Source organism: Aethina tumida, chromosome 1 (genome assembly GCF_024364675.1).
Source record: "Aethina tumida isolate Nest 87 chromosome 1, icAetTumi1.1, whole genome shotgun sequence".
Taxonomy (NCBI): Eukaryota; Metazoa; Arthropoda; class Insecta; order Coleoptera; family Nitidulidae; genus Aethina; species Aethina tumida.
In genome coordinates this window covers 71,776,453-71,804,349 of record NC_065435.1, presented here as the reverse complement: position 1 = coordinate 71,804,349, position 27,897 = coordinate 71,776,453, and the positions used below count along the sequence as shown (strand labels likewise).

The window sequence follows — 27,897 nt, the reverse complement described above, 5'->3', positions numbered from 1 at the left end:
ACTTTGTCCGATCGAGACGGAGGCGAGGAGCGCGAGTGGCGCCTCAGCGTGTTCACGGATTCGCACGTGATTTTCAGGATTTTCACTTTTCAGTTTTGCGGGGTTTAAATAATTTTGTGCATGGTGTTCTAGTGTGTTGATAATGCAATGATCTTTTTCGTAAGTATTTTCATGTATAGATTATTATTTTAATAATATTTGTTTTTGTTTTTTTTGTTTTTTTTTTTAATAAAAATATTTTTATTTGAAGACAAAATTTAAGGCAGAAATTTTTGAAACTATTTTAGCATCATAACCATCTTTTAAATATTTTTGCGAACAGTATACTCTATTTTTGCTAATCGTTGTTTAAATAGTTTGTAAAAAAATTAATATAACATCAAGATTTATTATTTATCTTTTAACTCAGACAAATAAAACTTTCTCTGACAACTTTGATACAAATCAAAATTGTTAGTTATATAAATTTATAAATGTCAACATTGTAAGTATTATATCAGATAAAAATAAAGTAACTATTTGGAAACCAGGTTTAAAATAGTTTATCGCAAATATTTGCTCTTAAAATAAATAAAACTTTTAGTGAAACTAAAATTATTACTTATATTCTTTAAATTTCTTAAAAATATTTTGTTTAACTGTAAATCAATTAAATATTTAAAATTGAGTTACAAATATATTTTTCGAAAAAAAAAATGATAACTTATAGATAACAAAGGCATTATAATATTAATATTAATTAGTTAGCCAAAATTTTAATTAAATGTAAAAATACTATAAATTAAATACAATTTTTAAGATTAGTATTAAGCAAATTATACTAAAATTTTTAATTTAGTTAAGTAATTAAATTTACTAAAATATGAATATAATGGATCTTTATAGTTTGTTTAAAATAAAATATATCTACGTCAAGCGTCACTAATAATATAAAATCGTATATAAAAAATCAGCGTTCAAAAATGTGAAAAAAGATTCAGTAAAAAAATATATATATAATGGACGTAAGAAAAATGTTACTAACCTATGCAAATTAATAATAAAACAAATAAATTTCTTACCTGTAGTTTGTTATTTAAAAATTCGTGATTATAAAATATAAAAAGCTGATTAATGGACAATTTCAATCAATTAAACTAGAATTAATTAAGTTTTTTTAATTAGTTAACAACACATTTATCATTATGTTTATCACACAGTTAATTTTTAAGTATTTGTAACAACATTTGTTTTTAAAGTAAATCATTACAATAAATAAAATTTCAAAATGTTTTGGAAATTTATCAAACGATAAGAATATCTTCCGCAATTATATTGTTCCATTCGTCAACCAAAAAAATGCAACGGATTCGAAAATAGAAACTACGGAACCGCCTTTTGACATATTTATTGTATTGCTAGATAATAACATTAGTTTTAACATCGGACATTGGAATAACTCCGCTGAATTTTTCCACACGAAATGTAGAATTATTAATTATACAACCAGTGTTAATCTATCTCATTTTTCTTTCCTAAGTGTGATGTGTAAATTGAAATAGGTTCTAACACAATTCACACGCATTTCTGTAATTCGAAGCCTTTGAACTGATGTTAATTCTAATTTGTTGTATGTGCTAAAACAGTGCAACAACTTGAGACTAACTATTAAAATAAACCGAGTCGTTGCAAAAACAAATTCGGCTACACGTGTTAATTTTTAACTAATTGCCACATGAAATATTACAGATTCGTTGATTATTTTTAGGCTTCAATCTTTAAAATCTGCCGTATCTTGACTGTTCATCATGGTGACGTTTACGTTTATTATCATTATTGCTTTATCTATCGGATCTCCTTTACATAAAACAAAACTGAACAATAAAATTCAACTTATTTTATTATAGCGTTTCACATGTGTTGAAGTGGAATGATTTAAGTACTGTTATAAAAATTACGAATGGTTGAATATGGTTGACGTCCATCAGCTACGTATTTTCTCTCATCAAAGATTCATGTCAATAAATTATTGCCGCAAAAAATCAGATTTACGATTTCCTACTGTTATAAATAATAAATAAACTTGTAAACTCGTTCAAAGTACAATTTCTTGACGAACTTAGAATGGTGCCAAGTAATTGCGGCCTTGCCCCCTTGAAATATTTCTGTGGCGAATCGCATTTTTGTCGTTGCTCGTTGGCATTTATCCACAAATTTGATGATCGACAGTGTTATCGAGTAATAACTCGGACACGTGACCAACTATTACTATAATAGTAAAATTTAGAAATTATTGTGTAATTTATGTACTGTACTTTTACTTTTTTAATTATCCTAAGAAAATTTTATTTGATTATTTCAAACAATTTGTGTAATGTTTGTTATCGACTCCTACACAAAGTTTTTAAAATTAATTATATAATTGTAGCTTGAGAGTTTCTTGAAATTTTGTTCTAATAATTTTATGAAGTTGTTAAAATAGAATGGCGTGAGGTTCGTGTTCGTAACGCAGATGTTTTATTTAGAATATCAAAATAATTTTTAAAAACAATACGAATAATAAATATTATATGTCAAAATGAACGAAAATATTCCGACTGTGAATGAAATATATTGTGGAATAAAAGTTGTATGGTAATTATCAGTTTAATCACTTGGATTTCTTGTTTCCATTATTTGTTGGATTGTTATCTTTCAAGTTTATCTTTGATTAAAAATGATTATTTATCTTAATTATAATGTTTTATAATTTAACTACCTTGAAGATCTTTATAATTTATTACCAATACACTTTTCTTTAAATGATTCCGTCGTTTGTTTTGTTATGAGATCTAAAATATGTGATCAAACAGTTAAAACTGCAGTAATGACATTTGGCTTAAAATAAAGCGATCCAATTTTTAAAAGGCGGCACATTAACTTCTATTCGTCCATATTAAATAATTGTTTTAAGAGTTTTTTTATGAGTTTACAACCCACTTGTCGCGTTTTTATGTCACAAAAAAGGGTTCCTACCCTTTGTTAGGATTTTATTTTTACATACATACGCCGACAATAAAGTTCTATTTATAAATTAACGAAACTTGTTGATGGTTTTATTACAGAATAAACATTTTAAAGTAATTAAGTCCGATCTATCCGATTCTCGTGGGTAACTCTATTTCTGGCCTATCCACAGGTAACTATTACTGCTACGGTGACATTAACACTGGACATAAAATCAACCAGATCTTTATCTGGGAATGTGTTGAATTTATTTGCATTTTGAAACCGATTTGCATCGTAAAGAGATAACGATTTTAAAAATCCCTCCTTATTTCATATCAACCGCATAAAATTATAATTTTATTATTCAAATTGTGTTAGTTATTATTAAACCAGTTACCGTCTTCTTTGGATATAGTGAAGAAATAGCTTTCCGTTTTGTTTCAGGGTTGATGTCGACTGGGGATCGTTTTGTTGAGGAGATGCGATCCTGGGCGGCACCGTGAATGTGGAGGTCAAGAAATTGCTACTGTCACCTCGTGGTGACAGTGTTCGTATTGTCCTTAACCCTAACCGTGAACTGTTCCGAGATCACGAACTTCATCGCCACAAACACCCTCCCAGATGGCGAAGTGGAGACGAGGATCTATTATGGGGGAGTCAGCGCCAAAGAGACCACCGCGAAAAAGGGGTAAGTTCTATTATTTGCCGGCTACAAGTGCACAAGTTTTTGGTAATTGCAACGACATTCATGACCGGGTATCAATATTAATATCAATTGGGTCGCCACCCTAATATATAAGTGACAAAATCACAGAGAATAATTCAAAACAAAAACCGTACATGCAACATTACATATCGGGTATCGACATAATCGAATAATAACGGAAATGACTCACTTGGTTTTGATCTGTGGTGCTTGACACCCTCTAAATTTCCAACCCCCCGACCGAACAATCCCTGGACCTCAGACTTTTGAAGTGCGGCCCACTAAGCGTCTTGTGCACTGGCTTGTGATAAATATAATTCGAATAAATTGTTTTTATAATTTTCCTTTATGGCTTTTGATCAACTGCAACTGAATTATTACTGCCGAACGACAATTCCATACGACTTTCATCTAGTGAAAACTTGTGATTGAATCTCTTAACACGGTTCTCGGTTGGGCAAAGAAATAGTAGCTGATAAATAGAACAATGTGGGATGACTTTCTTACAGAAAACTAGATTATCGATTCAAATCGACTAGGAAATGAATAAATACATTGTAAGTTGTTTGTGTAATTTTTCGCAGTCATGTGGCATCTTCTTTCATGCCACTTTCAGTAACGCCCGTTTTATTGCAAACCAAACAAACTGCCGTAAGAAACTAACCACTAATTTATTTATACAAATGTAGCAGCGTTTGTAGATGCAAATACGTGTTCAAGTGAAATATTGAAGTCGCATCTGGACCAACAAACCGCATTGGGTTACTTCTTTGTTGTTACAAGGTAAAACTTGACCAGATGTCTTTAAACGTACCTGAATCTCAAACATAATAAAATTATGGGAATCTTCTGATAATAATAATAATAAAAAAAGATTTACACACACACATTTATATAAGTTAGGTTACAGTATCGTTTGACGTTCTCCCCCGGAGAAAAATCTTATATTTAATTAGATCTAAATGAGGCAGTCGCACAGAAGTAATTTTTGGTGTTGATGAAAGGAATCGACTGTGTACCGGCCCACAAGAAATATTATTGTCTATGAGGCATTGATTTTTCACAATTCGCTGAACAATCGGGCGACAGTTCTCTCTCCTCGATATTAATGACGTTTCTGTTTGTGCGCCCCGAATCGGTTTGTTTCAGTCATTTTTCTTCGGTCAAATTTTAACACTAAAAAATGTGTCACATTATAATCATACTAAGTACTAAATAGTTTCGCACGATTTTTTCCCGTTCTTGTAATAATTATTTCTATCTCTTTCCCTTTTCCATCACATTTCCAACTTGTCAAACACATTTCGGTCGGTGTGTTTTTCCTGAGCCGCGAAAATTAGCGTCATAGTTTCTTTAGTTCGTCAAAGCCTCTTGTGAGGACTTACCGGACCTGTGAAAGATCATAAGCGCTGTAGGCTTTGATGGCTTTCAGTTTTAACGAGCCCTGGGGGCGGAGACCTGCCCCTTTTGATGACTGCTTCCAGAACTATTGTTTCAAATGACGCTATAAAATGGGGCCATCAAATCCATGCCTTGCCGGACAAGAGATTTTTTTTGTACGATACAGATTGAGAGTTTGTCGGGAACTGTGTTGTTTACTGTGAATTAAATTTGGCGTCTGTCTTAAATGGGTTGAGGAAGCGTATGCAGATTTCAAGACGGCGTTAACAACGCCTACGTCTAGGTATTATTGATATTTGTTGCACAGTCACTCTGGTTTATTTACAGTAAATCCTGACTCTAGATGAGTTGGTTAATGTATGTATTCCAGGAGATACTGGGATTAAATTGATTATTATTTGCAAGTGTTATGACATGTAAATAGCTTCTGGTTTTAAGACTGAGATGATATTTCTCATACGTATTATAAAAGTAATTGTTAGTTTTTATGATTTAGGTTGACGAAATTTGACGAGGTGTCCAGGAAGTTCTGACAATTTTTTTCCGAAACAATAAATGTGTGAATCAAAGCAATTAAAGTTCCAAGAGGCAGAAATTGTTTATTATAAAAAAGTAACGTACGACTTGCGTGCGACATTTGGTTCGCACGTATAATTACACAATGTAATATTTGTTATCAAATTACTGTCACTGTCAACTTCTATTAATACTTTCTAACTGTGCTTTTTTACAGTTTATACATGTTAATTATATATTATTAGCACTTGACACAATAAAAATAACAGAGTAATAGTTGAATATAAACACATTGTATTTTTTGGCGAAAAGAATTAGGGTGGTTGAAAACTAAATATTTTCTTTGAATCCTTGTTTATTTATTTTAACACCCATTTTTAGTGGTCATAATAAAAATTTGAATCACGATCTCTAGCCCAGACTAAATAATACTAAATAAACAGTGTCTGGGACAACCCCATGCTTCCAAAAATTACCATACAATTAAACCGTTTTATATTCTTCAACAGATGTATAAATAACTCTAAACTGGGGGTTTTTAGACGAATATTATGGAAATCATCAGGTAGTACTTCGTATTGCCGGGGTTGTAAATTAAATGATAAGAACAAGAACTCATCTCCAGATGAGGGAAGCCTTTCTTCTGTACGTGCCACCACTTCAGTTTTATTATAATGGTATAATTCTTGGTAATCGTAATTTTCTGTTAAATCATCCACTGTTTAATTTTCTCACTGGTCTCAACAACGTTTGTCAACACATCGAAAACGCAGATATTCAATTTCATTCAAGTATAACTACATATGGACAATAATAATGAGGTGAGGTTTTAATGGCTCGTAATCTCAAGCTCAATGTAAACGGACAATGGAAGAATAAGAAATCGAGAATGCATAGTAGGCGAAAATTTGTATAACCTATAATAAAATAGGTTTGTTTGAACAATTGAGAAGGAATTTTTCCTCAAACACCACAACGTCGGACCGAACATTATTACAAATGCATCTGGGGCATATTATTTAAATTATATCTGTGTACATATTATTAGATGTGGCGTGAAATCAGTATACAAATGAGATGAATGAATTAACTACAAGGAATTAAACTCAACATGTTTATTATCTTTATGGTGACATTAAAAGCGGCAAATATTTTGTACTGTTGGCTAATTATGAGATGTTATATTATTATGTTGCATATATCTGTCACTTATCTGGATAATTTATTACCAGGCAATTCTAGATTCACAATCATGTCTGTGTGTGCATTTTTGTCACTCAATATTAAGACAATACATATTTATATTCAATATATATTTTTTCAAATATTAAATATGCATGTTAAAAATATTAAATATAAATGTAGGGCCCAGGCCCCACGGAAATTTCTCGAATTGTGTTTTGCTGGGTTCTTTAGCGTTGTTACATTTTATGATGTTTTGAACTCTGTATTCCGGGAAGCTTCGCCAGATGTGGAGTACCGAGAGGACTTGCCAGATGTAGAAAGTGCTGTCCTTTGAGGCACACATGTGTGGCGTTAGAAAGTGCGTGTTCCACGAAGGCCCACCAGATGTGGAAGTGCCTGGACACCCTTTAAATAGCCTTAGCGCCCTGACTCGATCTCTCAGTCTGTCATCCGTCTCAATCACGGCCCAGTCACTCTCAGTCAACTCTCGTCCGTACTCCTCCGTCTGGATCAGCTTCCATGTGTATCACAGTGATTAATAAACCTATCAAACTCAAGTGCATTTCTGTAGTGTACCACCCGTGTTCGTACACCCATCCTTTACTCCAGCAGACAGTATAAATAGGTGTTCAATCCACAAGCGAACGCCAAATTGGTGACCCCGACGTGATCTGTTGTGAGTAAAATTTTGTGAAAAATGCCAGCCAATGCCGATCAACATGCCACTAACAGCGCCGAAACCACCGATGACGTCCGTACGACCCGAACCATCACCTTACCACCATTTATGGAAAGTGAACCCGAATTTTGGTTCGACATGTTGGAAATGAGGTTTGATGCAGCCCACCTAGACGATCCTGTAGAACGTTTTATACAGGCTTTCGCCGCACTAAGCCCTAGCGTGTCTCTATTGGCAAAAGACCTTATAAAGCCGCCAATAAACAGTGAATCGTATTCACGTTTGAAGGAGAGAGTGGTAAGTCGCCTTACTTTATCACACGAACATCGGATACGGCAACTTCTGGAAACAGAAACTATAGGTGACGACAAACCGTCAGTATTCCTATGGCGTCTACAAAGTCTGGCAGGCCCTGATGTACCCGAGCCGCTTCTGCGAACGATTTGGGAGAGCCGTTTGCCTTCTGATGTTCGTATGCATGTTAGCATGGATCCCAATGTGCCACTTTCTAAGGCAGCGGAAACTGGTGATCGCGCCTATGACATCATCAAAGCCTCGAATTCGGGGGCAGTGAGCGCCAGCTTACCAAATAGTATGGACATGATGGGTCGTATTCTTGAAAGGCTAATCCGGGTCGAAGAGAAGTTGGCATCACAGCAAATTAACCAGCTGGACGTTAGAAATGATCTATCGAGGAGACGTGATAATCGACGTGGGAGATCCCGTTCGCGAACTAGAAGTCCCAGTAGACCGAGAGATGCTAACGGGGTGTGTTGGTATCATTGGAAGTTTTCCGAAAATGCAAGAAAGTGCAAGCAGCCGTGCACGTACCACAGCGCGGGAAACGCCTCGGGCACTCGTTAATGGCGCCGAACGAGATCAGCCCTACAACTTCGCGCCGTTTATTCGTTACGGATCGGACTACCCAAAAACGGTTCCTCGTCGATACAGGGGCGGATTTATGTGTGTATCCACGTACATATCTGCCAGAGCCGCGTACTAGATCCACGTACGAACTGACAGCCGCGAACGGAACCGTAATCCACACTTACGGTACAGTAGATTTGACTCTTAATTTGGGCCTGAGGAGAGTTTTCACCTGGAGTTTTGTGGTAGCTGATATTTCCAAGCCTATCATCGGTGCTGATTTTTTAGCGCATTTTGGACTGCTAGTGGATATAGGACGTCGAAGGCTTCTAGACCAAGTGACCCAGCTTACTTCAACCGGAGAGGTAACTGAGTACAACGGACCGAGCATCAAAACTATTGCAGGTTCAACACCGTACCACGACCTATTGCAGCAGTATCCAGAAATCACACGCCCCAGAGGAGCACCGAGCGAGGTATTGCATTCCACACGACATCACATCGTAACCACACCAGGGCCTCCCGTCGCGCAACGGCCAAGAAGACTTGCCCCGGACAAACTGCGGGCTGCTCGGAAAGAGTTCCAGACGATGGTAAATCTTGGAATCGCTCGACCTTCTAAAAGTCCATGGTCTTCGCCTCTTCATATGGTCCCAAAAACTGGAGACGAATGGCGACCATGTGGCGATTACCGTGCTCTCAACGCGAAAACCTGCCCTGACAGGTATCCGGTGAGACACATCCAAGATTACGCTCAAACACTCAGCGGCAAGACTATTTTTTCGACCATCGATCTTGTGCGAGCGTTCAACCAAATACCGGTCGCGGAAGAAGATATTCCGAAAACTGCCATCACCACACCGTTTGGACTTTTTGAATTCAATTTTATGACGTTCGGACTACGTAATGCAGCGCAGACTTTTCAGCGTTTCATCGACGAAGTACTCCAAGGTCTCGAGTTTTGTTTCGCCTATATTGATGACATTCTTGTAGCGTCATCATCTCACGATGAGCACTTACGACACTTGGAGATCTTATTCAAACGCCTGAAGAGTTACGGAGTGGTTATAAATCCGGGAAAATGTGTATTCGGTAAATCCGAGGTGAGATTCCTCGGCTACCTAGTATCAGACACGGGCACTCGTCCATTACCCGAGAAGGTTAGCGCAATTCGTAGCTTCCCGCAGCCACATACCGTGAAGCAACTTCGGCAGTTTCTCGGCATGATAAACTTTTACAGAAGGTTTCTGCCGAAAGCGGCACATATTCAAGCACCGCTAAATCAACTTCTGCAAGGTAACGAGAAGGGAAAGACGCCTGTTGAGTGGACACCAGAGGTTATCAAGGCTTTTGAAGATACAAAGGAGTGCCTAGCGCAAGCTACACTCCTTGCTTATCCTGCACCGGGGGCACCATTGACAATATTCACTGATGCATCGGATTTTGCAATTGGTGCGTCCTTGCAACAAAAAATCGGTGATGACTGGCAACCACTAGAATTTTTCTCGAAGAAGTTGAGCCCTGCTGAAATGAAATACGGCGCTTACGATCGAGAATTGCTCGCAATCTACCAAGCCGTAAGGCATTTTCGACACATGGTCGAAGGAAGAGAATTCTCAATCCATACTGACCACAAACCAATCACCTTCGCGTTCAGAAAAAAGGATCACCAGTGCTCGCCACGTCAATTTCGTCACCTAGACTACATAAGTCAGTTTACCACCGATATTCGACATATCTCGGGAGAAGACAATGTTGTCGCAGATACGCTCTCGCGAGTGGAGGAGGTTCACTGTATCTTAGATTATGAAACTCTTGCCTCGGAACAACGGGATGATACGGAACTCCGTCGTTACCTCGAAGATAAAGAATCAGGACTCGATCTTAAATTGGTAAACATTCCTAATTCATCGGCCACACTATATTGCGATGTGTCGACACGGACAGCAAGGCCTTTCATCACGAAGAACTTCCGTCGAACTGCTTTTGACACAGTTCACCGATTGTCGCATCCCGGAATCAAGGCCACGGTTAAGTTGGTAACTCAACGATTCGTATGGCCATCCATCAAAGCTGACTGTCGAGAATGGGCTCGTACGTGTGAGCAATGTCAACGTTCGAAGGTTACCCGGCACGTGTCAGGACCAGTTGGTAATTTCGTACCACCGGCAGAAAGATTCGAACACGTACATCTGGATATTGTGATCATGCCCTATTCCGAGGGGAGCAGGCATTGCTTAACTATGGTGGATCGCTACACTCGTTGGCCGGAAGCTGTGCCCATGCCTAATCAGGAAGCCTCAACGGTGGCTCGTGTGTTCTATGACACATGGATCGCGCGGTTTGGTACACCATTGCGTATAACAACGGATCAAGGCAGACAATTTGAATCCTATCTATTTAAACACCTTAATAGTTTACTAGGTACGACTCATCTACGGACAACTGCCTACCATCCAGCAGCAAATGGCATGGTAGAACGCCTGCATCGACAGTTAAAGGCAGCGATCATGTGTCATCGGCATAGCACATGGACCCAAGCACTATCAACGGTACTACTAGGGATCCGCACTGCATGGAGGAACGATCTTGAAGGTACTGCAGCCGACCTAGTCTATGGACAGTCGTTACGCCTACCAGGAGAGTTCCTAGGAGACTTCCAGAAGCGAAACACTGAAAACGCCTCCGACTATATTAAGGAGTTGCGCCAACATATGCGTAACCTTAATCCAACGAGTGGAAGCCGTCATGGTAATACGAAGATTTTCGTCTTCAAGGACCTTCACACGGCAGACCAAGTGTTCCTACGCAATGATGGTCCTAAAGCACCATTACAACCGCCATATGAGGGACCGTACAAGGTGGTTAAGCGGAATGAACAGACATTCACCTTGGACATCCGCGGACGTCATGTCACGGTGAATGTAGATCGTCTTAAACCAGCACATACTCTCTCAGAGAATATCCCAGAGGAATATGTGCATACCGATGTGGGGAATACGTATATTTTTGTACCAGATAGACCAGCAACACTGGACAATACGGCCCAACCAGGCCCGTCCAGTGACAATTCCAAGAAGAACAAGGATACAGCGCAGCCCGGTTCCAATCAGGACACACCACAGGAACCAAACCAACAACATGCGTTACCAGTACCTACAGGAACAAGTCTACGCAGATCGAACAGAAGAGTTCGATTCGTAGATAGGTACCAAGCCGGATTTTCGTGAACTTCATCACTGGTAGGGGGGTGATGTAGGGCCCAGGCCCCACGGAAATTTCTCGAATTGTGTTTTGCTGGGTTCTTTAGCGTTGTTACATTTTATGATGTTTTGAACTCTGTATTCCGGGAAGCTTCGCCAGATGTGGAGTACCGAGAGGACTTGCCAGATGTAGAAAGTGCTGTCCTTTGAGGCACACATGTGTGGCGTTAGAAAGTGCGTGTTCCACGAAGGCCCACCAGATGTGGAAGTGCCTGGACACCCTTTAAATAGCCTTAGCGCCCTGACTCGATCTCTCAGTCTGTCATCCGTCTCAATCACGGCCCAGTCACTCTCAGTCAACTCTCGTCCGTACTCCTCCGTCTGGATCAGCTTCCATGTGTATCACAGTGATTAATAAACCTATCAAACTCAAGTGCATTTCTGTAGTGTACCACCCGTGTTCGTACACCCATCCTTTACTCCAGCAGACAGTATAAATAGGTGTTCAATCCACAAGCGAACGCCAAATAAAAAATAAAGAAATTTTAAAAAGATTAAATTAATTTTATTTTGTGTATATAAATATAAATTTTTGTAATATATAAATAAAATAATTTTAATAAATTGAAAATATTATATGCCAAATAACAATTTAATAATAAAATATGTTATTATAATAATATATTAATATTTAATTTATATTAAAATATTAATATTAAATTTGAAACAAAATAGTTTAAAAAAAGTAAAAACCTTTTATTTTTTTCAAATGCATATAAATATATTTTTTGTTCAGCATATTTTTTGCAATATATAAACTACAAAATCTTAATTATACAAAAATTTCATAAATTTCAGAATTTTGAATGGTTGAGAATTAATTAAATACTGTTTAAAATAATTACACTCCTGGACAAAAGTTTGGAAACCCTAAAATTGAATTGCTTATTGTTCGAATAATTTATAAACAATGAATGATTTAAATAAACTTACTATTCTCCTGTATAAGGGATTAAAAAATGCTTCTAGAAATTATATTTACTTATATTAAGATATTATAAAGTAAAATAAAATTTTATACAAAACTAAACTTTTTTGTTTGGACGTAAGTTTGGAAACCTTATTTAATAATTTAATTTTTGAATAACAAACCAAAAACAAATAGAAGCATTAATATTGTGTTGAATGATTATCAGCTTGCATGACTGCTGCACATCATTTCTTCAAGGAGTCAAGTTCAAGTTCTGGTAAATTTTGGAGGCGTCTTTTGCCATTTTATTTGAATCGTTTTTAGTAGCTCTGTTTTATTTTTTATTGTATGCTGTCGTATATTTCCTTTTAAATAATCCCAAAGATGCTCTATAAGGTTTAGATCCAGTGATTGTGAAAGCCATGACAAAATTTGTACTTTTTCTTGTTCGAACCAGTCTTTTATGTACTTGGAAGCATGCTTGGGATCGTTGTCCTGTTGAAACAACCTTCTTAGTGGCATATTATCCTCCGCGAAAGGTAGCATGTGCTTGTTTAATATGTTTCCATAAACAAATCGATCAATTTTTTTAGTAATCTGGACCAACGGGACAACGCCATATCGATTGAAACATATACCATAACATTGCCCTCTTCATGTTTAACTGTCGGTATTGGTATTTTTTATGGAACCGCTTGCCTACTGGTCGCCTTACAAACTCCCTACCATCATTTCCAAATAAATTAAACATACTTTTATCGCTAAATAACTCTCTTACAAAACTAAGCCTGTTCTTTTATATTTCTTTGTGGGCTTTCTTCCAAACAGTCCCAGTCAATCTGGGATACACTCTTTATGCACCTTTCAAGAATTGTATCCATATTATGAGGTCTGCCGGCCCCGAAATGATCCGCAACAGAAGTTGTCAAATTTATTCACAATTTTGGATGTGGTCCCTTTATTGATGTGCAGAATAACAGAAATTCGATTGTACGACCTATCCTCATTTCTACAATTTCTTTTGGTAAGGCGATTGGGTTTTTTCTTTTGCTCTGCCATCATTAAAATTAATATTTTTAATTCACACACTACAATGAGAATCTAAATATTACTGTTAAATGGTCAAAATAAATTAAATTTGAAGGGTTTCCAAACTTATGACTTGGTAAAAAACTGGGTCTTTGTCCACTTTTTTATAATATCGATATAAACGAAATTTAAACGCTTATTTTAATATTATATTTTATAATTATTGTTTATTTGCTATTTTCAATTACATCCTAGTGTTTCCAAACTTTTGTCCAGGAGTGTATTTAATAACCATATAATAACATGATAGTTTAATTATAAGTTTATTAAATTAAATAAGAAAATAAATATAAGGAAATTTAAATTTGGTAAAACTTATTTTTCTTAATGTATTTTCTTTGTATTGTTTATTAACCAAATAATGACAGCATACTAGTTTAATGATACAAAATGTTACATTAAATAAAAAAAACAGTAAGAAAACTATTTTATTTTTTTGAATTCAATATATTTTGTTTTACATAAATTTTTGTAACATATGTATTACAGAATTTTGACTGATAATCAATTAAACATGTTCTAAATAATATTTTCAGTTATAGTATGTATATTGTTTGAAATAATTGCTTAATGGCCAAACAATAACAACATAATAATTTAATTTAGCACAAAAATGTATAAATTATTAACCAGAAGGAGATTAATTACATTCATAACACAGTGTGTAATTGTTTAACAAACTTCCTACAAAAAATATTTAGATTATTGAAACATGTTTAAGTTCAGAGATCACATTTCTGTATAAAAAAAAACTCAATGGTTATCAGCATCATTGAAACGCGGAACAAAATAACCATCCAAAAGAGAAAATTCCTAATTAAAATACTCGCCACACAAAACACAATAAAATATCACACGCACCTCCGAATAAATCACCCGATATCTCGCTATCGATTTATTTTAATTGTATTACACGGCCTTATTTTATTTTTCGTTTTTTTTTCACGCCGCTGGGGTTGTACATTATTAAGTCGTCCCATTTAACTTTATCTAAATCATTTAAAGGGTGGGACAGTTCACTCCTTAATAGTACACTCACTGACCTCGTTCCAGGCTTTATAATTAAATAATTTTGAATAAAAAAAACTTAATTGGATGTTTTGTTTTTCGGTTCAAGTTACAAAACACAGTTACAATACGAGTTGTGATGGCTGAATGCTCTTGTAGCCAGTGATAATCCAATCTAAACAACTTTGCCTTCAAAAGTCTAAGAGCATTTAGTTGCCACAGATTTATGTAAATTGCATCGGGTTCACATTTCGGCGGTCACAATTCGATGGAATATGCTTGTCGCTGCGATAAAACCGTTGCCTTAAACTTAAGCAGCGTGCGCCCCCACGGACACTAAACTAGCCAGACAAATTTTCGAAGAAACGAAAAATTCGGCATTATCCCAAAAGGATTGGCGGGCCAGTTTTGAGTAAACAGTGCGAAAAGTGCGTGGTTAGCAAGGATTAATCCTGGTCGGGAACCCCGTAGACGGTGCGCCCGGTCCCGGTTTAAGTGGTGGAGGGTGGCGTTTTCAGTCGGCATCGATGGGGGGACGACCGCAAGTCCTTCACAAAGCCCTCTCCATCGAGGACGCTTCAAGAATTCGCCTTTCTGCCTTTCATCCACGATGTATTGTCGATCGTTCACGTTTATGGCTCTTTTATCTGACGTGGTATCGATGTCCTTCGTTTATAGGTTAATTTTCGGGGCCATCAATTACTGAAAATATTGTTTACATTTTAAATACATGGCAGTTTCATCGCCGGGCACCATTATCTTATCTGTATAATTTGTACAACTGTTTTTTTTTTTTTGTATAAAACGAGATGAATATTTTTAAGCAGAATATACAGGGTGTTCCATAACTGATGTGTCGTAGTTAAGTACCATATTTATAAATATAAAAATATTGCCATGTAATCAATTTTCTCATCTCTTCGGCTTGAAACTATTTTTTGAAGAAAATTATTGTGTTCTAAAATTACAAAACCATAAGACTCAGATGATGAAGATATTCCACCCTCAAACTTTCTGTATAGTATAAAATAAAATCCTCTTCGCCTTGTGTGAAGACTCGAAAAAAGCAAATGATTTAGCTGCATGTAAAATGATTCAAATTAAAATGTTCAAAATTTATTGATCGATATCCAATTAAAAAAAAAACTCACCAAATTTTGGTAAAACAAACTGATTCAAAAATAACTTAACATGTGAATGTTAGTTTGGCAAAATTACCATAAACCATATATTTAATATGACCCATCACCCTGTAGATTGTGCTGTGTTTTTGTGTCCAGCGGTGGAATAAATGCCGGAACAAAAACGGTGGTGTATTAAAATTTATTGCGGCTCGTAAAATGATTTATGACTGAACTATTTGTATAATTTGTGTCGTTCTTCACACAGTTCGGCTTCTTTCATCTGTTCATTCATGATCGTCGTTCGAGGAACGATTTCGGACATTTAATTGAGACTGCCAACAATTATAATTATCGTTAATGAATTAATTCGTCTGGTACACGTCTAGTATTTTACTTTTGTGTTTTTAACCGTTGAATAAAGTTGTCCGATAAGGGATTTTTAGGCCCTTATGGGAACCGGTATAATCACCGTTATCTCCAATCAGATCTACGTATTGAAGTTAATTGACAACGAAATTCTTGTTAGAAAAATTTAAAAAAAAAATATAGTTAATTAATTAAGAGAATTCGGTAAAATCTGTGGGTTATAAACAAGATCCTATATCACATGATCTCCAACGATCGTGTATAATACGATGGCATAATAATGAAATTAAGCATGTGTATTTATTTCTCCGTGCTTATCAAACATTTAATCAGGTGAGTCTTGATTGATTACAGAAAAAAATTGATGCTATGTCCATTTGTGAACCTTGTTTGTCTTGTACAAATCTTCCATTCGGGGCAGTATTAAATTTGACAAATTATGTTTCGGGCAATCGATCCATATTAAATGTGCAACGCAACGTTCATTATTTCACAATAGTGTACGGCACTGGCGAACCCCCATGTTTAATAGTAAAAAGAGCAGTCGGCAAGCCTAATTATTGTTCAATTCCACAGGGGTAAGTGCCAGAAGTAATGACATTTGATACCCTTATACTTGCTCAACATATCATTAACTAAAGGGGTTGGCTCTAATGTAATAATTAATCAACTTTTCTCCAACAAACTTGTATTTATTTACGTCAATTGATTTTTTAATACAATAGTAAATTATTAATACGTGGATGTTGTTAGTATTAACATTACATCTAGAATTGTGAAAAATATGTTATTAAAAACATTTAAATTAAATTAAAATTGAGACGTAGGGTAGCAGACATTAAAAACTAGTTTCCTTTTCTTAATGAAGTGAGAAATTAAAGGGGTGGACCGAAATGGTGATTTACTAAAACAGTGGCGTACTTAATATTCCTAATGCGTGTTTGTTGCGTAGTCAATGAAGAATTTTTGTAATTGCGGTTATTTATTGCAATATTACGTTGAATAATAATAATGCAAGGAGTGTCACAAGACAATAGTGATTTGTTTGAAACGCGCACGGAAGACTTGTATTTTTAGATCTGACCAAATAGAGCAATTACATCACTCATATTCAGTAAACGATTAGACAGTGTAACACTAATAATTCTGTCATTTTTCAGGGGTTTAAAATTCCGTCAGCTGACTGATGGAAAACATATGATCCAGCTGATCTACAACGATGACAATTCGTTGGGTGACTGCGAATTTGGTCATCGGCAGGACCAAGTGAATACGTTCCTAGTTAGTTTTAAGAGTGATCTACGCAATCTTATAGCTACCTCAAACATTACCATCGAGTCTTTTGATGGTAGAGCTTTGCCCGAAGATGTCTCCGGGTGGTTCCACTATGCCAAACTGCGGAAGGAATGCAAGAGAAGACACAGGGAAATCAAGAGGGTTATCTTGAAGGCTGGGAAGGAAGAGAAGAAAGAGATCGAGAATAAAGATCGGTAAGATCATTTTATACAACCACATTGTCGAATAAATATATTAGTTTACATTATGTGGTTAATTCTAAAAGTTTACGCTTACATTGTAGATAAAAAACAAAATTTTAAGTATACATATGATTTAATCTGTGACGTAGCTTATATCCTGTTTAAAATAAATGTTATAAAACTGAAATAATAAATTTGCGAGTTTACGGTAAGGAATTACATTGACGTAAACGTTTCTGGAGTCTCAAGTGGTTTATATAAATTATTATTAATAGCTTATTAAAAATATCGAATATAGTTAGAAATTACCATATTATAACCAACGTAAATATCCTTGTCCGACATGAGAATTTTAAAGTCAATTAATTAAAAAAAAAGCAATTGATAAACAGATCTTGTCATGTGTTTTATATATTAATAGTGTTTTTCTAGTGCAAAAATATTATGATTTAACAGAATTTGCTTTATTCAATAATAATAAAAAGAAGAATAAATATAATATATTTTATTAAGTAACTTAACTATTTCTGTAACAGTGGTATATAGTAAAATATCTTGTGATATCGTTTTCGATATTTTGCATTTCTAACAACAAGTTTGTTAAGTACTAATTATACTATTAATTGCTTGACAAGCAGGAATTTTCAGATAATTATTAGCTCCGTAGTAATTTTTTTTAAATATTCGCACAATGTCTTCAGTATACAATAAAAAATAATTTTTAATGTTAAAGAGGATCCTTTCTCAAAAATGGAAGTTATTTAATAAAATAGAAACAAATTTGACCACACACATATGCATCTTTTTTGTTATTTCCTTTTATTGATATTTTAATACGTCCATGATTTAATTTGAATTATCTTTATATATATAATATAAAAATTTGTGAAATAATTTGTAGACACACAAAAGACCCAACAAAATTATCCAAAGCCAATTGTTACAACCAAATAACATATGTAAACAGAGGAACGAACAATAATGAGCATAAATTAAAGAAACATTTCCATTATTTCCATCGCACAAAGGACCTTAAACAACAAATCACGGTATAAAAATATAGCCTGACTGTGAATATAAATTAAACGTTGATTTATAACAATTATTTCATAAAAATTAACGTCTACACAGTTAACGATGGTTTCATGTCAGGAATTTTAAATCATGCGATATTAAAAGAAAAGCTCGCATTCCACAGGTCTGTTTTTCAGTGGTGCCGGTCACAATGCGTTTTAGGATCTGAAAAAGATTACAATAAGAGTTATAACCGCTTTAGTAGATCTTGAATTATGATTTCAGTTGTGGCCGTGTTGATATATTGGCGTTTGTGTTTGTGTTGATATTTATGCAACAGGTGTCAATATTTAACGCTAATCTCGAGGAATTTTTTCTAGAAGCAAGCGAGATTTGGGCCTCTCGGATATATTTCGGATCCCGGGTACGAAATGGTGCGGCAAGGGCTACTCGGCGGACAAATACACGCGACTGGGTGGATTCTCCAAGACGGACAAGTGCTGCAGGAGACACGACATGAGATGTCCCTTTTACATTGAGGCTATGCAAACGAAATATGGATTGTACAATTGGAGGTTCAACACTTTGATGCACTGCGACTGCGACGAACTGTAAGTTTTTTTTTTTATGAATTAGTTTTTACAGTTACAACATATGTTGATTAATAAACAACTCTTTGGGTGTTTACAGGAACTGGATAATAAGTCAGGAAAACTTTAAAGCCAAGTTTATGTTGCACTAATTAAATGTTAATTAGAAATATAGATAAATGTTTTATTGAAACCGTAAGATAAGCAATAATCCAACTAAAATCCATGTAATAAGACCAATTACACCTGCAAGCAACTTTCAACGTTTATTTTTCAGTTTTGCATAAACACATAGTAAAAAAGGCAAGGCGGATAATTTTTAAAATTGCTCGATTAATTAATGAGCACATTTCAATATTTTTCTCAATGAATAGACATCAGCCCGGGGACAAAAAAACAGGATTTTCCCATAAATTCAAAAAACAAACGACTAAAAGCTTGCCATAACTTATTTAGTAAATACGAAGTCATAAAATAAGTTGGCAAATTATGCCATTAACATAAATCCCCGTGATATTCATCTTATCCGCGAACACAGCTAAAACGAATGATCTCGAAAAACTTACCGTTAGGCGTCCGATAATAAATATTATTATATGAATAACATATTAATATAATTAAACATATCGTGAATGTTGAAAGTTTTTTATAAATTTGTCACAATTTGTCAGCTGCAAACAAAAAGGTTGGATTTTACGTGGATGTTTTAGCTTCCATTTAAACTGTTCCAGGAACGTCTCTTGGACTAATTGTTTCGTTGTATGACAGCCGTTCAAATATTCATAGCCAATCATCTTAAACACATCTTGTCTGCTCTCGAGCTTTTAATTAGTGCGGTTGCAATTCTTTTAAACCGTCTGTGTTTTATGACTGATAACTCTGTAAAAGAGAGAACTTTTACTTCCATAATATAAACGGTTTCCGATGAAGATGTGTAATTATAGAAACCGAATTTGTTGAAATAACTATTTTTAAAGAGTCGTATATTATTTCGCATGAAGTAACACGATGAAAACTTATGATATACTACCAAACTAGCAAGTGTTAATTTTGGAAGTGTTTATAAAAAGGCTAAAATTAATTTGACTAGTTTAATTTAAGACCGACTTTTCATATTTCTTGAAAATAATTTTTAAACTTCCTGGATTGATTATTCACATTTATAAGTTTCTTATAGATTTGGACTTTATTATGGAACTAGGTAATGACATTTTAGTTTCGTCATGCTTTCCAAAGCTTCGAAACTCTGTTCAACTTTTTTTTTTTAACAGTACCATTAACTTCTTTCCTAGAATATCGTACAAAAACAGTGCCATCTCCCCATTGTCCTAAAAAACGACACTCGAATGACATAATGTCCATTTGGCCAGTAGTAAAATTCGGTATTTACAAAAGTACCTCTTATAACCATACAGAAATCTGAACCACATCACCTGTCCATTGTGTAAATTAATGGTCTTGGAGTTTGGTTCGACCCCCCGTTAAGAACCACTAGACTGACAAAGCGGGACGGAAAGGTGGCGAAACGACGGATTTCATCCCCTCAAAATGCCGACAGATTTATTTATTCTGGACAATTTGGCAGACAAAATTCATCATCATTGTTTGTTCACATCATGAAACGGCCATTAATCACGCGCCAGTAATTAAATACCATTTCAATAACAATGTTATTAATGTTCTAATGTCGTACCGAAGTACGCCCAATATGTAAATGAGTAATTGAACCAAGACGGCTTCATCTCGTAATACTTTCGTGGGACATTTAATTAAACGGTTTGCACGCTTGGTTTTAATTAATTTTTCAGTCAATTTATTAGCCGAGGTCAATCGTGAGTTCACATGTAAATATATTTTTAATTACAACCACCAAAAACGAAAGTTCCTTTGATTAATGTCCCAAACCAGCAGTTCTGGTACTGTTTCTCGAATTAGAATTACCATCAGGAACTAATTATCTCCTCCCTGTGGCCGTTCAATTCCAAATAAACTACATCGTTCTTAACGAGTCAGTGCGATTTGATGGCGAGTTAAATTTGAATACGATCAAAGAATGCACTTAATGATCACCGATTGTGAAACTAATGCTGTTTTGATACCTGCGTAATAAAATCGCCGACCGAAATGGCTCTGTTTGATGCAAATTTAATATGACGTTCGAGGCGTTAAATTGCATTTAATGATTGTTATGTAGGAAGAGATTTAATCATTATCAAGGAGACCATCCATAAATGGTTCGATCTTCTTTAAGAAAGATTTAGAAACGTTTTTAGCACCTTCATATTTAACTTTTACTTCTATGTCAAAGTAAAACATTTCTCCTCGTTCGCAAAACGAACCAATACAAATTCTTTCGTCCGATACCGAAACCAGTGCAAATTGTTCCATGACATTGACAAATCGTGCCGAGTTACAATTTCAACCGGTATTACTCGCTGCGTCGATAAGAGCCACCCTGGGTGTATTGTTTCGCTTCGTAATAATTTCGTGTAGGTACATTTAATAGACGTCGTTGAGTTGTAGGCTATCGCAATTTGTCACGACTGGTACTAGTGTACTTTTTTACGGCCAATACCACACCTAAACCATTATGAGAATCTGACTGGGAAAAATTCAATTTATCATTCGAGATGAATGATTTTAATGGGTCATGTATCACTTTTGGACGGTGGTGGAAAGATACTAATAGGGAAGCACGATCTTGATACAGACACAACTAGTTCCAGTACCACCATATTCATTATTACACGTTTGGGAGTAGTTATTTCTGGTCATAAACGTGGTGTAAATTTGTGACACGCATGTTTATCCATAATTACACGCCAGTTTGTAATACAAGAGCACGAATGTGCAACGGTATTTGCCTTAGAAAAAAAGAACCACCAGACATAAACATATTGACCTATCGACAAAATAAATATCACCAGGTCCACGTTTATGTGTGTTTTAGTTGTGAAATACGCTTGCAGTACAGTTCTTGACTTTGTATTTGTATTTCTAAATAAGGGAGTTGCGACGATGACTTTGCATGTTCGTTTTAGCATTCATTGGATTGGGTTTAATTAACATTTTTCAAATTTCATTATTGGGACCCATAAACAACATTTCGATTACAACTCTAAATTTCATTTGTCAAAGCAATCAATTACTATTTGTCGGAATAAATTTTCTCACACCACGTCCATATTCGATTACACAGCTAATAAAATTAACGATTTCACCCATTTTCTCGGCGGGCGTCGTTAATACCACATATAGGAATGTTAACTGGAATAATAAATACAGGTACATATGTTGCGACACACAATACAACACTCTGTTTTGTTGTTCTAAGTGGGCAAACAATATTTTATAGCCTGTTCTTAGCGCTAATTATCATAGAGTTTAAGTTGTTTGAAGAAACGGACACGGCAAACATACTTTGGGGAAGAGAGTGATTGTCCACTTCAACATTTTTTCTAATTAACGAAAACTAGTACTGTTAGATTAGCACAAAAAAAGGAACAAGTATTGGCTGGCTCATCTAGTATTTAACTCGTTAGAACTGCATCGGTTCTAAAATCCATTGTGATCCGAAGAGTAACAGGATTAAGGCCATTAACAATAGCCACATCAAACATGGGATTACACCTAACAAAGTGTCGCGAGCAATTGGATTTTTTCTGCGGTCGAATTTGACACTAATGACGTCTTTAAAGGAATTTTCCTGGATTGGCCAAATCGCCGAAAAAGTCGACACAAAGGCAATTGTTAGAGGGAAGTTAACGCTACTAATTGACACCGATCGGACGAAGCAGACCAGAAAGGGATTCCTGTTGGAGTCTGGCGAAAAACTAAAATAGTTTAAATAGCTGGTGCGGTCATCCGTTATTGGACGGATTAAAGTGTGTAATTATCGAACTATTGATTGAGTTGATAATGGGAAATCGGAAGCCTTAAGCGGTCCATCTAAGATGGGCAAAACACGGATTAAGAAACAATGTATCGCTAATGATTTAATTATATGTGCATCTACACTTTTATTAACTCCGTGAGGAAGAGCGCATTCCTACATGTCACGTTGTAAAAATTTAATATAATTTATACGGAGTCTTTATCGCATCACAGGAATGCTTGAAAGCGATGTTTTAGATCTGTTATAGGAAATTTTTCATATTTGCATTTGACACGAAGACAAATAGTCCGAAAATTTTTATCTACCATCTCATCTTTCCCTTTAAAAAATTGACCCTTGACGAAATTTACCTGAACCAAACAACGTATCTAGTTTCACACTACTAATTCAATTGGATCAATTTAAGGAGCACAATAAAAACATTGTTCGTCTTGTCAGACATTTTCACCGTTATAAAAAAGTGAAAATATGTTGAGAATACAGTAATATTTATTACTTCAAGGTGGATGGTTAACTGATGAAAATTGCACCTTTCTTCGATCAATTAGTTATAGTTAATCCCAACAAATCCAAATAAACGTTGTATTACATGACCGAGTGATTTATTGCTATATAATTGATTCTAAATGAAATCTCAAATTACAGTAATTGACAAGTTCCCACAGCATCTTCTAGGATCCCGACTAAGTGTTGTACCATCAAACATCCAAGGAGGAATAAAAACGTTGTTGTGTATTAATGGCGCACCGAAAGAAAATAATTAATCAACCACTCGAATGTCAATAGGTACCGAGATCTTCATGTTGTAAATAATTAACGATGGAAAATTATTAGTCGCGGTACGTTCGAAATTTTATGGTTACTTAACGAAGTTATTAATAAATCTGAGATTGTTGTTGTTGTTGCTAAAGAAGGTGTATAAATCAACATCCAGTCAATAAGTGATTTTCGTGTTACACGGTTAATAGAATCAGTTGGGTCGATTTTGATATCCTTGTTCATGGAACTGCTGAACCATATTTCAAATTTCACAACACATTTTTACAGCCATTTCTTTAATTATAGGAAGATTTACGTTTATATATTTTTGTTATTGGTTTCCAACAAATCAGTCACGTTTGTTTTATGCATAAATCCGAAGAAGAATTATTCGGATTTATTTTTAACAATAAATATTCAAATTCGGACGTTAAAAAGGATTGCCTTAATACGTGATTTATCTGTCTTTTTTATGAAGACCATAAATTGACGGTGAAATTTTACCTTTATTGTTTTCTTTCACAATCGATTATTTCCCAAACGTTTTGTCTAATCACCGCATCAAACAAATGGTGCGTTTCCACGTGAATATTCGGGAAAAACCTGTTAAAAATTGCGTGTAAACATAAGTCGTAGGGGCAGTGAACGTATCTAGGGGGGTTATAACTCAAACTATTACACGCATAAGCCCTTTGTGTCTCGACACCATAAGAATCCAGTCGTGAGTTAATGTGTGCATTGTATATTATTCGAACGCATAGCTGGATGTATCTCACCCCCAGGCCGAAGGAAAATTGCTCGACCGGAAATGGATGATAAAGTCACAAAGCGAATATTCGATTAGTTTTTTACTGGCACTATTTTGGCGTGTCTACTGCCTATAATTCACTGTTAAGAAATAGACAACTTATTTATGATACGGCGGGTGATGATCGTTTATGCCTGGCAGTTATTTTGCTCGTTTAAGGTGGTGTGATGCATCGAGCTAACTGCATATGATACTGACACTCTTTTTCATCGATTTTACCGAACAAGTCCATTCCATTTTTTTTTGCTTAACGATACATAGAAGATTACCTTCAAAATAATTTCGCTTTTACTCATTTTTTACCCCTCCAAAAGCTTCTACCACAAAACCAACAAAACTTATTTTTAAACATAAAAGGTGTTTAATGTTCTTAACGTGGCTTGTAATTTTAACTATATACTTTATAGTTGTAGCTGTAAATTAATGTTACACCTATAAAAATACAGTTTTTAGTTAAACAATGACTGTCTGTGATTAAAATACCATATATAACTTTAAAAGACTTTGGGTCAAATGTTAATTAAGTATAATAATAATAATAATAATAATAATAATAATAATAATAAATGTTTTAAAGAAAGTTAAATAAATATATTAAACAGGAAAATTATTCTTCAAACTGCAAATGTTGCAGTTAGTGTTTTGATTTTTGAGACTTGCGACTTGCACAGTTACATCGCCATGCCCACCTATAAATTCATTGCTTTCACCACTTTTTATTGCCCACATTTCAAAATTCCAAGTATTTCAACCTACGTAACAAATATCATAATCATCCTTAACGATTTTATTGCTACCCCGTACATAACAATCAACGAGATATTCTTTACTACCAACCTATGCCCTTGGTGTTACAATTTCGCCACATTGTTATTAAAACCGCCGTCGATAAAAATTAAATTTATTATTAAAGGTGGGCTTTAATTGGACCGTAAATTTCAAAGCGTTTAGTGCATGGTGTTTTTAATGCCCTATTTTATTTCGGTGCGGTTTTAATCTTGGTGGTCAATTGGACCTGTTCTTTAATCATATTCACATCACTTTATCAATTATTTTAAGCAAAAATCGACTGAAAAATCGATAAGGAACTATTGGTAACATTTTTTCAGAACTGGATTTTTAATGGTCCACTTAATTAAGTTGGGTTTGCTTGTTGTGCGTGTAGATAAGAAAAATATTTTAAGTTCGCTCTTCGGATTCCAAGAAATACGATCATTGCATCTGTATTAGCATATTCTTTAGATTTACACCCCATAGATGGTTGTTGCTAATTCGGCAATAATTTCCACATGTTGCAAGGGTCTAATTTAATTACCCCCTGTGTACATTGACGTTCTGGGTATCAATAACTGATGTCATAAAAGAATATAGACATAAAACTTCATTGACCGAAGAGCAAAGAGGGTGACGAACAAATGTCTGATTTTCCATTACAAAATCCTAGCCAGATCCGTAACCACAATATTTCTAATCTATTTAATTATTTATGTGCCAGTATAAATATTAACACTTTCTTGTACATAAATTAATTATTGAAATCGACGTGTACAGTTCCACACGTAAATCAGGATACGACGAGCATAAATATTAATTACCCTCATTTCTTTCGGCGGTAAAGATTGTGATAAATGATGGCGGTTGCGTGGCCATAAATGGCCGATTTATGTATCATCTCACTATCTGGAATTCAAAGAAATGGCTTGGCTTCAACAATATTTTATACAATTAGCACATTCATTAACGATCAAAGTTCACAACGGTTTCCCGATGATTTACCAAGATCTTGGATGTTATAATGTTAAGTTATCCTGAGATGTTTAACTATAAACTTTCAGATTATTTTTACAATTTTCAGATTGTTTTAAGAAACTTCTAGGAACCTAACAAATTTGAAGAATTGTTTAAAATTGTTTCTTTCATCTTAAAAATTGTTTTAAAACTTTTGATTATTATTAAAACAAATGCGATTAGTTTAGTTTGTTACTGAATATCTAATATATATTGAACTAATAAATAAAGAACAAAAATAACCGATCGGCAAATGAAATAGCCACTGTGAAAGCAATTTCAAAAGGGAATCAATTGACGGGCGCAAAATGGGTGCGACCAACCGAAACGATACTTTTCAATCAGATAATGTTCCTGCGGGTCATTTCTTCGCCGCTGCACAATTACCACCTCCATATTATCATCAATACATTTGATCGCAGCTAAAATTTACTAGACACCCCAAGAACAAACATACAGCCAATAAAATCGCTGACCACTGTAAAAGACGCGCCACTTCGGATATTGTAAAAATGGCTACTATCTCACACTCGAGACTATCGCCTCTTGAGCGGGACCTGTTCAAGATGTATTTATTGTCCGGACTAACATCTGATCTGTTCCAGGTTTCGATCTTGTTTGAAAACTGTCCGAAGCAGCGACGCAAATCTGGTCGGGAACATCTTCTTCAACGTGGTGCAGACCAAGTGTTTCGTCCTGAAGGCGAAGAAAAAGTGCGTGAGACGCTCCTGGTGGGGAAAATGCGAGAAGTTCAAGTACCTCAAGCAGGCTGTACTTAGAGACAATCTACGATATTAAACACTAATAGGTAAAATAGGTTAGGTTGTCCGGCCATTTCTGTTTTTGATTTTGTGATACAACCGTTGTATATTTTCTTTACGTACTTTAGAATAGTTGTACTAGATGTTTGGTGATTTTAATTGAAATGTGTTTGCTTGCATTTGTATATAATTGAAGTTATTTATCGATAAATAAGAGATTAATTAATCAAAGCTAACCTAATGAAATTGGTTGGCGATTTCTGTAAATATATATGGTATATTTTAAGTCCTTGGTAGAGGAAATATCCATAGAGCCCATCTACCAGAAGTTTAGTAATAATTAGATTAAATCTATGTGCCAAAATAATTAATTAAGCAATAATTTAAGATGGCAGATTAGTTATATTGTTGCTTATATGAAAAAAGTACACGCTGCCTCGTGTATCTTCTTCATTTGCCATAAAAAAGCATTTTAATGTAATTTTTAATAGTTTTAGCTGTAAATTTTATTTCATTTTAATAATTAACAACCAATAAACACTCATTTTATGAATAACTAATACCTCCAGACAATATGTAAAACGACTGAGTGCAACATAAGTCAAATTTTTCGATTATTGTATTTTACTTGTATTATGAGCAATAATTAAAATATACAAATTTATTTATTATTTTTTGTGTATATTATACCTGCTAAAACAAATAAATAATTGTTACATATCA

The 27,897-nt window shown here is 34.9% G+C and overlaps 1 protein-coding gene across 2 annotated transcripts; it reads left to right on the top strand.

Annotated features, from left to right (window-relative positions):
• On the top strand, positions 1–27,897 carry LOC109598039 (uncharacterized). Of its 2 annotated transcripts, none has more exons than XM_020013848.2 (5): positions 1–159; positions 3,412–3,655; positions 17,242–17,571; positions 18,957–19,184; positions 27,019–27,897. In XM_020013848.2, the coding sequence occupies exons 2-5, from the start codon at positions 3,471–3,473 to the stop codon at positions 27,209–27,211; spliced, it is 936 nt and encodes a 311-aa protein (XP_019869407.1). In that variant the 5' UTR covers positions 1–159; positions 3,412–3,470; the 3' UTR covers positions 27,212–27,897. The 2 variants fall into 2 exon arrangements, with proteins under 2 accessions (XP_019869407.1, XP_019869406.1); XM_020013847.2 differs by having other exon boundaries at positions 3–159; positions 18,954–19,184.

Coding starts and splice junctions, on each gene's coding strand:
- LOC109598039 (XM_020013847.2), top strand. CDS start 3,471: ATGTGGAGGTCAAGAAATTGCTACTGTCACCTCGTGGTGACAGTGTTC. Junction 3,656..17,241: donor GAGACCACCGCGAAAAAGGG/GTAAGTTCTATT, acceptor GTCATTTTTCAG/GGGTTTAAAATTCCGTCAGC. Junction 19,185..27,018: donor CACTGCGACTGCGACGAACT/GTAAGTTTTTTT, acceptor GATCTGTTCCAG/GTTTCGATCTTGTTTGAAAA.